Below are 10,419 nucleotides of genomic sequence, written 5' to 3'. Positions count from 1 at the left end.
TCCGCTTCCGTTTCCGGTCAGATGCTTAAAGCCAATGACCTAGGTGAGATTCAAGCTAGGCCAACCCTGTCCGGTGACATCAGACTTTCATGATTGGGCAGCTACGGAGGAGGGCGTGACTGTAACCAAGGTTACCGAAGGGCGTGGTGGGAGGGATGCCGAGGAGGGTAGTGGAGAGGACTGTTGGCTTCGCTAATTTGGCTGGTCTTAGTGGATCCTGAGGAGGATTCCGGAAGCTGTAGGGACTGGGGACGTTTCAGAAACACGTGCTGCATTCTTGAGACTTTGTTCTATCTAAAGGAAAGCCTTAGTGAGGGACCGTCACTGGGGAGCAGAACTTGAGACAGGCTTTTTTCTGAGAAGGCTCCCAGGTTGTCTTTAGGGATGGAATTAGAAACTGGCTGCAAAAACACAGAATAGGAAACCTTCACTTAGATTTCAGTCAGTTGCTAGAGTTTAGAGCCCTAAGGAGGGATTTCTCAGCACAATTTCTGAACCCAGTATAAGAATCATTCTGAAAAATAGCTTATTTGGAAGTAATTGTCAATATGAAATGTTCAATGGTACTTTTATTAAAAAGTCTTACTAGCCGGGCGGTGGTGGCACACGCCTTTAATCCCAGCACTCAGGAAGCAGAGGCAGGCGGGTCTCTGTGAGTCAAGGCAAGCCTGGTCTACAGAGGGAGTTCCAGGACAGCCAAGGATATACAAAGAAACCCTGTCTCAAAAAAAAAAAAAAAAAAGACAAAAGAAAAGAGGAAAAGAGGAAGCTATGTAAGAGTTTCAGAAAATGGTATTGCATCTATTGAAATGCAGGTAATTGAAGTATAGTTATGTAAACTATATGGCACATAATTATGATTATGATTAAATTAACCTTAATTTTATATTTACATTTTCAGTCCAGAGCATTACATTCATGCAGTGATAAGCAGCACTGATTTTTTTTTCAAATGTCCATCCTCCTGAGAAATGCAAGTGTTCAGCTGAAGTTGTTACCTACTGTTTGAATATGACACCTTAACAGTTTAAAAAAGCCAAAGCGTAGGAAATGTAAATGTTATTTGTGATATATAAAACATACACAAATATGTATATACTAACATGTGCGTATTAGTATTATACATATGTGTATATTATGTATAGTATTTATATCTGGTTTTGGCCTATCTTGGAATTTTTCCAACATTTTGAACTGTCCAGATCTTGAGCCTACACACAAAGAGGATTGTGGCAGCTTTAAGAATCCTTTGACTGGTTAGGGGGCTCCTTCTGCCCTTCTGGGATATCAATAATGACATCTTCAGATAGCTTGGCCTCAGAACGTGTATCCTATGAAGCAACTGTGTCTTCCAAGTCTTGATGTTAGCCTGTATCAGGAGGTTCCTGCTCTTCTGGGACATCAATCACAATGTCTTCACATGACTTGGATGCAGCAGCTGCATTCTGTGAAGTATCGTGTGTCCAAAGCCCTGATACTGGTCCTGGGGCAAGTGAGGATGGCTTTGAACCTGCAGATACTGCATCTTGTGATGATCAGGAAAGCAAACTTGTGTGTTCAGAATGTTCCGAGTCTTCAGGAAAACTTTTTTTTTTCTGGATAACATTTCATTGTTCTCCCTTTAAGATAATATATAAGTTTATTAGTCAGGGGGCTCCTTCTGCTCTTCTGGGATATTAATCATTACATCTTCACATAGCTTGGCCTCAGAAAGTGCATCCTGTGAAGTATCTGTGTCTTCTAAGTCTTGATGTTGGCCTTTATCAGCAAGTTCCTGTTCTGCTTTGATATCAATGACAAAGTCATCATCACATGACTTGGAGGCAGCGGCTGTATTCTCTGAAGTAATCAAGTGTGCAGATCTTAACTGTTGCTTTGGCCCAGGTGTGAGGATGGCTTTGAACCTGGATAAACTGTATGACCTTGGTGTTCGGTATGTTCCGGGTCTTCAGGAAGACATTTTTTTTTTTTTTTTTCTGATCCCCTCTCATTTTTCTCCCTTTAAGACAATATAAATTTATTAGCCAAAAGTTATTTTTACCATTCTAAAAATAGTTCTGCTCTTTGTCCTCCCCAAATTTGAAGAGCCTGTATCATGGTACTGCTTTAAGTATGTTCTTATTTCTTAAATTACTAGAGTAAATCTTATGTATTTGGGTTGGGGTGATACCTCAGTCTGCAAAGTGCTTGCCACACAAAAATGAGGACCTGAGTTCAGTCCTCAGCAGAGGTCCAAAGCTGGGCATGCTTGCAGTCCTGTGCTAGCGAGACAGAGTTGGATCCCTGGGGCCCTCTGGACAGCGATCCTAGCTCAATCTGTGAGCCTCAGGACAGTGAGAGACCCTGTTCCAAAACCCAAACTGAACAGCTCCTGAGGGGCCACCTCTGACCTTTCCTGCACATGCAGACACTCCCCCCCCACACACACACTCACACTAACAGAAGTTAAACAGCTGTTACTTACCCAGGCGTCTTACTTGTTGGGAAATATCTTCTCTGACATCAGATACATCCCACATGGCCAGAAAAGAATCAAAGCAAGAGCCTTCCTCTGCCTCTTGCACGTAGGGTTTGTAGGAGAATACATGGTAATGGGCAATGGCCACAAGGAACATTTCAAGGCATATTATGAAATCCTACAACAGCCACAAAAATATTTATCATCTTTGGCTTTAAATCTAGTTTTTCAAAATGCTAACATTTTCAAAGTTATATAGGGTGTCAACTTTTAAAATATAATCCAGATTATATTCATATTTCAACATTTTTTCCACTTCAAAACACGACAAACCAAGGTTTACATCTCTTTTGCCCTCCCTCAGTCAAGTATTTCTTAATCTGTTCCCCAAGGACTGAAAGGAAACATGCAGATATATGTAGACCAGGAATAAAACCATTACCAATCAGGACCTATGGGCCATTTCTCTAGGGCTCCCGCTCCTCACCATAGAGCAAGCTAACAGTCTTGCTCACTGTTTGGATATTTGGGGCAACACTGTGTCAAACAGCTTAAACAGTAAAACCTCTTGAGTTCACTGACAGCACTACTTACCTGCAGGCCCGTGGTCACAGCTTCCGCCGCACTCTGCCATTCCCACGTATGCTTTTCCGAAATAAAGCCAACATTGACCAATACTGCTAAGAGGACTGCTTGCCTGTATGTCAAGAAAAGGTAAATGTCAAATCTAGATCATGAAATGACCAACGGTTTATGGAATTAGGGGCTCGGGAGGGGGCTCGGTGTGTAAAGCACTTGCTGCACAAGTGTGAGGACCTGAGTTAAAGTCACAGAAGCCAGGGAAGGCTGGCATGGTGGTGCACATCTGTAAACCCTGTGCTCCTGCAGTGAGAGGTGGGTTAAGAGAACCCTGGGAAGACTGCAGGCTGGTGATCCTGATGTGTGCAGAGTAACAGTTAAGAGACCCCATCTCAAATGAAAGGCGAGGACCGATACCCAAAGCTGTCCTCATTTCCACATGCACACATGGCATGGACACGTCGCCACTCACACAATAAACACATACATATCATATACACAAAGAGATTAAAATGTTCTGCCTCCCGAGTGCTGGGATTAAAGGCGTGCGCCACCACCGCCTGGCAAGGCTTACTTCTTATGATTGGTGTGGCAGGGTGCCAGAGAACAGCTTTGTGGAGTTGGTTCTCTACTTCCACCTTTACAGGGGTCCTGGGGATTAAACTCAGTTCATTAGGCATGCATAGCAAGTGCCTTTCCCCAGAGAGCTAGCCTGCCAGCACACAGCATATCTGCATTATAATACCATCGAGTCCCAGAAGTCTCTATAGCATATGATGTATGCCTTCAACTGCTAATGATTACTTCTGGCAGTGCTGCAATTTCATGAATTCCTTCTCCTTTGCCCTTACTGAATTGCTAAACTGGATCTGACTGTTTCTATAACTCTTAGTACCTATCCTGTCCTAACACCATGACTAGTTTGCTGTTTGCTTTGTGACATTGAGGACAGACAGTAGGGCAGTGGATACACCAGGCAGACACTCTGATGGATCTCCAGCCCTACCTTGTGTTTTAAAGGACACTCACTGATAAACATTTCCCTGTCATTATTTTCTCCCAAATTGATACTGTTTTAGTTATGACAGATTTTAAGTAATTTATTCATTTTGAGACAGGGTCTCACTATGTAGCTGACTGGCCTCAAACTTGCTATGTAGACCCTGCTAGCCTTGAACTCATAGAGAGTCACCTGCTTCTGCCTCCCTGGGGAGTGCTGGGATTAAAGGTATACACCACCACACCAACATCAAGATATTTAGGCTATCTCAAATTATCTTCATCTTTTAAATGTCACAGTGGCCATCTGACGACTTCTTTGATTGTTCAGATACAAGATAACACAATGTGGCATAGGCTGCTCCACAACTTGCTTTATAGAGCAGGCTGTCCTCAAACTCACAATGTGAGATTCTCTTGCCTGGCCTTAAATCTGGGATTACAGGTATGTACCACCACACATGACTAAGATTATTTGTTTTTTTTTTTTATCTTTTTAAAACTATTTAATATTTATTTTAATGTGCATGCGTTTTGCCTGCATGTATGTATATGATGCATGTGCAGTATCTGCAGATACTAGAAGAGGGCATTAGAACCACCTGGATCTGAAGTTACAGAAGGTTGTGAGCCACTAATCGTGTTAGTGTTGGGTCCTGAGCAAGAGTAGCAAAGCGCTCTTGTCTGCTGAGCCATCTCACCATCCCTGTTTTTGTAAATCTTACAAAAGCTGAAGGGATGGCTTTTTAAAAAGATGTCCTTGTGTGTGTGTCTGACCGCAAGTATGTGCATATGCTCACAGAGGCCAGAGGAGGACTTCAGACCCCTTGGAGCTAGAGTTACATGAGGTTGTGAGCCGCCAGACATGGGTGCTGGGGACCAAACTGCGCGGTCCACTGGATATGCAGCACACTCTCTTAACTGCTGAGCCTCTCTCCAGCCCCAAAGACACCTTCCTAGTTCAGGCTGGCCTTGAATGGTAGTCCTGCCTCAGTCTTCCAAGAGCTGGGATTACAGACAGGCACCACTGAGCCTGGCATTGTATTCACATTATTTAAAAAACTCCCTTAACCAACAGTTTTATTGGCATTTATAAAATGAGAATATTTAGCCGGGCAGTGGTGGTGAAGCACGCCTCTAGTCCCAGCACTCGGGAGGCAGAGGCAGGTGGATCTCTGTGAGTTCCACGCCAGCCTGGGCTACAGAGTTAGTTCCAGAAAAGGCGCAAAGCTACACAGAGAAACTCTGTTTCGAAAAACCAAAAAAAAAATAAAAGAAAAGAAAAGAAAGAGAGAGAGAGAGAGAGAGAGAGAGAGAGAGAGAGAGAGAGAATATTTAAGAGCAGTACTTACAAGAATGAGGGAAAGACTATGAGTTTGACACAAAGAAATTTGCCAACGGGTTTTATAGGGCTGAGCTCTTCCTTCAGCACGTTGTAAAACAGCACGAGGCAGTACATGGCAAACTAGAAACAAAAGCCACATTCAACATTCTGCAGTAGGAAGACAGTGACAGAACCATTCGTTAAAGCCGAAACCAGAGTCTACAGTAATGTTCCCGGCAGAGCTTAGGGCTAATCAGCAGACGTTTTAGTGCTTTTAATAATATGTTGCAGAAGATGCATATCTGTGAGATCTCAAGAGAGGTATGTCACATTTTTCCTGAATATGTTTCTAAGTGTTCACGTACTGGAACTCAAAGCAATAAACAAATGATATGATCGAAAGGTTTCCTTCAGTCAAAAAAAAGGCAACACAAATTACCACCACGTTTATAAATACTACTTGATTATTATTATTAGCTAGTCTCTCATGTAACATTTACACAACACACACAGTTTATAAGGCAACACGTTAAATAAGCACAGTTTCAATATAACTGTGATCATGAAATCTGCATCACACAAACCGATTTCCTTGAGAGCAGTGTGTATGTAAGTCCAGCTGGCCTTACTTCTTAAAATAAGTGCTCACATCTTAGAGTCAGTTATAATAACCAACCAGCATTTCAACAGCAAGAAGCATTTCTGGAAGCTTACTTTCCCCATTAAGACCAGGAGATACTTTATGCTCATTTAAAATACTTCAGGATATGAGAGCAGTAAAGCAAGAACCAAGCTCAGACCCTTGCACTGGAGCAGGACCACCCAGGGTGCATGTCACACACTCCCGAGCCCTGGGTTCTAGCTCTAGTACCATTAAAAACAAACATACTCTTAGCACTGCGCCATTTCTCTGTACATAGGAACTGTGACCCTCATGCTGGGATCTGACCCAGGGCTGTGTGATAGGCAAACACTCCAGGCACATTCCACAGTCATAACCCAATTTTCTAATATCTGTCATGAACTAAAATGAAATTTTGTTCCCCAATATCTTTTTCAACTGAAAGTAGCTAACTTTTGTGTATGTTTCATAAGTTTTACTTTTAGTATCTGTCTAAATGCCAATGGGAAGACCAAACTATGTCCACCGGGTTTAGAGTGTTTCCAGTCCTTTCTTATAATGGGCATTACATCCCAGAAGGCAAAAACACTTCTACCATTTCTTTAGAGTACATTCCCAGAAAAAAGACTGCTGGTCATGGAGATGAACATGAGAGAAAGCTCTGGAGACAGACCCCATTTATTTCCGTTATAAACTTCTTCCTTCCTTCCTTCCCTCTCTTCCTCTTTCTCTTTTTCCTTTCTCCTCTCTCTCTCTCTCTCCCTCCCCCCTCCCTCCTTCCCCTCCCTCCCTCCCTCCCTCCTCTCTCTCTCTCTCTCTCTCTCTCTCTCTCTCTCTCTTTCTTTCTTTCTTTCTTTCTTTCTTTCTTTCTTTCGTGTTTTGAGACAAGGTTTCTCTGTATAGCCCTGGCTGTCCTGGAACTCACTTTGTAGACCAGGCTGGCCTCAAACTCAGAGATCTGCCTGCCTCTGCCTCCCAAATGCTGGGATTAAAGGTGTGCACCACCACTGCCTGGTGAACTCTTCCGTTTTTATTTAAACTCTATTCTCTCATGCCAATTAGACTTTTTCCTCTCACTGAATAGGCCGATTGCATTATGTTTTGTTTATTTAGAAGGCACACCATGCTTATCCCCACAAGGCTGTGGGGTCACAAGAGCAAACAGCTCTGCACGTAAGTCACCATATCATTCATGAACATATTACTGTACTTCTATATTGTATAAAGGTATACATTAAAGCTGTTTCAAGTTCCATGTACAAAGTAAAAGGTAATTTTTTTCTCAAGAGATAGTGTCTGATAATATTTAGCAACAGAAACAAATTTAGTACAATTAAGAAGAATGATGATTTACGTACTAGTTGTGACAAATAATTTATTATAACCAAGTAAGTCCTTGCATTGGCTAAACCAAATTTCCCTTCATCGTAGACACCAACCATCTCACATACCCTTAAAAATGGCAAAAATCAACTTTATGACTGACCAAGTAAACCCGTATCTTAATATGTACCCTTTAGAGACTTATTTTATGCATATGAATGTTTTACCTGCATGTCTACTGTGCACAATGTGCATGCAATGCCCTTGGTGACCAGAAGAGGGCACTGGATACTCTGGAACTAGATTTCACTAAACCTCTGCAAGTGTTCTCCAGCCCTGAACACGTTCTTAAGGTGTAGTGGTAGCAACACTTAAAATTTAGAGTCCGTTTACTTCAGCAAATCTATGGAAAATTACTTGACTTTGGTCACTGTTGCTAGAGTTTCCCTGCCTGGCCCACAGTCAGGACAAATCTCTCTCACCCGCCAGTCCCACAGCCACTCAGACCCAACCAAGTAAACACAGAGACTTATATATTGGTTACAAACTGTATGGCCGTGGCAGGCTTCTTGCTAACTGTTCTTACAGCTTAAATTAACCCATTTCTATAAATCTACACCTTGCCACGTGGCTCGTGGCTTACCGGCATCTTCACATGCTGTTTCTCATCGTGGCTGGCAGTGTCTCTCTGACTCAGCCTTCCACTTCCCAGCTTTATTCTCCTCCTTGTCCCGCCTACACTTCCTGCCTAGCCAATAGCCAATCAGTGTTTTATTTATTGACCAATCAGCAACACATTTGCCATACAGAACATCCCACAGCAGGTCACTAACAGAGAAACATTTTTCTAGATATGTATGATATGATTATTCCTTTTTTTTTTTTAAATGTATACAGTGTTCTGGCTGGATATATGCCTGCATTCCAGAGGAGGGCACCAGATCTCATTACAGTTGGTTGTGAGCCACCATGTGGTTGCTGAGAATTGAACTCAGAACCTTTGGAAGAGCAGCCAGTGCTCTTAAACTCTGAGCCATCTCTCCAGCCCATGATTATTCCTTTTAACTTAAAGAAATTATAAACTGAGAACCATTAATCTAGAGAATAATCATCAAGTTAAAAAAAAAACAAGGCCTAATTTTGGAAAACTTGACTGATAATTATTCACTAAAGGTCATCTTTTCCTGTAAATTGCAGGTAGGTATCTGAAGACCCAGATACCCCCACTCCGCATGTAAATTTTACCATAAGTATTAAGTTATATGCTAACCCAGTTTCTAAGCAGCAAGGAAATAAAGCATAATTTCATAAATAATGAATTTATAAATTCTAGCTCAAAGGCTAGTAAAAAGTTAAACTTTTTTTTTAAACATGGTTTTCTTTTATAAATTGATATTTTGGATTTTTTAGGGGGCAGTTTCCCAGGTAGTTTATGTTTCATATTTTGACATCAAATGTTTTTTGTGTGTTTATTTTGAGTCTTGGTCTCTCTATGTAGACCAGGCTGCCTCAAACTCACAGAGATCTGCTTCCCTCTACCTCTTCAGTGCTGAGATTAAAGGTGGCACTAGTTAAAGACAGGGTTCCTAATAAACTCTTAACAAGGTAGAAAATAAATCTGTGTGGTTAACTCAACTGAAGGAGTTTTTTGTTTTTCTGATATGTTGTACAGTCTGCTCTCAAAAGGATGTGAATCTCGTGGCAATCCTGTAGGGAAAAGGGGCTGGCTAAAGAAACCCACCCTGACCCTGGAGCTCATAGCCAGGGAAAGAAACACACACAGCCTGGGTCTGGGAACTGAACCAGAGAAATGAACACTTTATCCCCAAACCCAGAAACAAGGAAATATGCCCTGACTCTGAAACCAGTACCAAAGAAACACTCTTGGTCCCTAGAATCAGAGTCAGTGAAAGAAATGTGCCCTGGCCTTAGAATTAGTGTTTGAAAAAAAAGGCCAGTGAAAGAAACACAGTTTGGCTCTGAAATCTGGGCCATGTCTGATCCTAGCCCACAAAACTGACCAATCCCTGGGCAGGAAAAAAAAAAAACAACTAACCAATCCCTGGGTGACTCCCCCCCTCCTCCAAGAGATCCTATATAAACCGCCCTGCCTGGTCAGTTGGTGGCCGTTATCTCCACTCTGGTAGAGGCAGTCACTCTCCTGGACTCCTCCTCCCCAAATCTCTTTCTCAAAAGAGCTTTGGGTGTGAAGATCTATTTTTCTCCACCTGGTCCCACCTCCACTTGTAGCGGCAAAGTGTTGAGAGATGAAATGTTTTTCTGACCCCCAAGCATTGAAGGCTAAGGGATTCTGTCAAACAGACTAAGAAAGGGTAGAGGTGCTGGACTCACTTACCTTCTCTGCTGTATGAGATTTCCAAACACACAAGGTAAGAAAGATCAGCATGCTAACTAACTACATAAGTAAGTATGACCAGGGGTCGGATCCATCGCCTCCAGTTATTCAGATTACACACGCTGGGCATTTTCATAAACAAATTAGCTTACGACAGCCAAGAAAACAAACCAAACCGAGATTTTGGCACTTTCTCTTCTATGGTTGTTTTCTCTTCTGGCTCTCTATAGAGAAAAATGACCAGCGGCTGGCGCCGCGTCCTCAGGTCGCGCTGTGGTTGCGGCTCCGCAGCGGCGGCCGCTCGGGATGCTCGCAGGTACGGGCTGCATGCTAGTCGGACAACTGGCATGCACCCGGTGCCGCCGTGGTGGGTCGGCGCCTCGCCTGGGGGTCGCCTAGAGTCTCGGCTGCATCATGGCCCCGAGGACAGCCGGGGGGACCTGGGGACCTGGGCGCTCGTCTGCCCTGCAGCTGGAAGCCGTCCGGTTCCCCCCTCCTGCTCTGGAGTCCCCGCCCCCGGAAGACCTGGGCCGCGATTTCCCCACTCACGCTTTCTGCACTAGGGGAAAACTCATCTTTAAAAGAAATGAGTCTAATCCCAGCACTCGGGAGGCAGAGCCAGGCGGATCTCTGTGAGTTCGAGGCCAGCCTGGGCTACCAAGTGAGTTCCAGGAGAGGCGCAAAGCTACACAGAGAAACCCTGTCTCGAAAAAACCAAAAAAAAAATAAAAAATAAAAAAATAAAAAATAAAAAAAAA

At 43.1% G+C, this 10,419-nt stretch overlaps 1 protein-coding gene across 1 annotated transcript; it reads right to left on the bottom strand.

Moving 5' to 3' along the window:
* Positions 1 to 551: 551 nt before the first annotated feature.
* On the bottom strand, positions 552 to 10,396 carry LOC128103878 (transmembrane protein 184C-like). The gene is made up of 5 exons (XM_052728533.1): positions 9,662 to 10,396; positions 5,389 to 5,501; positions 3,053 to 3,155; positions 2,465 to 2,636; positions 552 to 1,999 (listed from the first exon to the last, which is right to left on the bottom strand). The coding sequence occupies exons 1-5, from the start codon at positions 9,710 to 9,712 to the stop codon at positions 1,809 to 1,811; spliced, it is 630 nt and encodes a 209-aa protein (XP_052584493.1). The 5' UTR covers positions 9,713 to 10,396; the 3' UTR covers positions 552 to 1,808.
* Between the last annotated feature and the right edge of the window lie 23 nt (positions 10,397 to 10,419).

The sequence above is a fragment of the Peromyscus californicus genome, unplaced genomic scaffold, assembly GCF_007827085.1.
Source record: "Peromyscus californicus insignis strain IS unplaced genomic scaffold, ASM782708v3 Scaffold_8__1_contigs__length_139910024, whole genome shotgun sequence".
Lineage (NCBI taxonomy): Eukaryota > Metazoa > Chordata > Mammalia > Rodentia > Cricetidae > Peromyscus > Peromyscus californicus.
This window is presented reverse-complemented; position numbering and strand designations above follow the sequence as displayed.

Bases quoted from the DNA above. Each gene is read 5' to 3' on its own strand.
- LOC128103878 (XM_052728533.1), bottom strand. From the start codon at position 9,712: ATGCTGATCTTTCTTACCTTGTGTGTTTGGAAATCTCATACAGCAGAG. The intron at 5,502-9,661 runs GTAAGTGAGTCC...TTTTGTTTCTAG, and splicing joins AATCTCATACAGCAGAGAAG to TTTGCCATGTACTGCCTCGT. The intron at 2,000-2,464 runs GTAAGTAACAGC...ATTGTCTTAAAG, and splicing joins CCAACAAGTAAGACGCCTGG to GGAGAAAAATGAGAGGGGAT.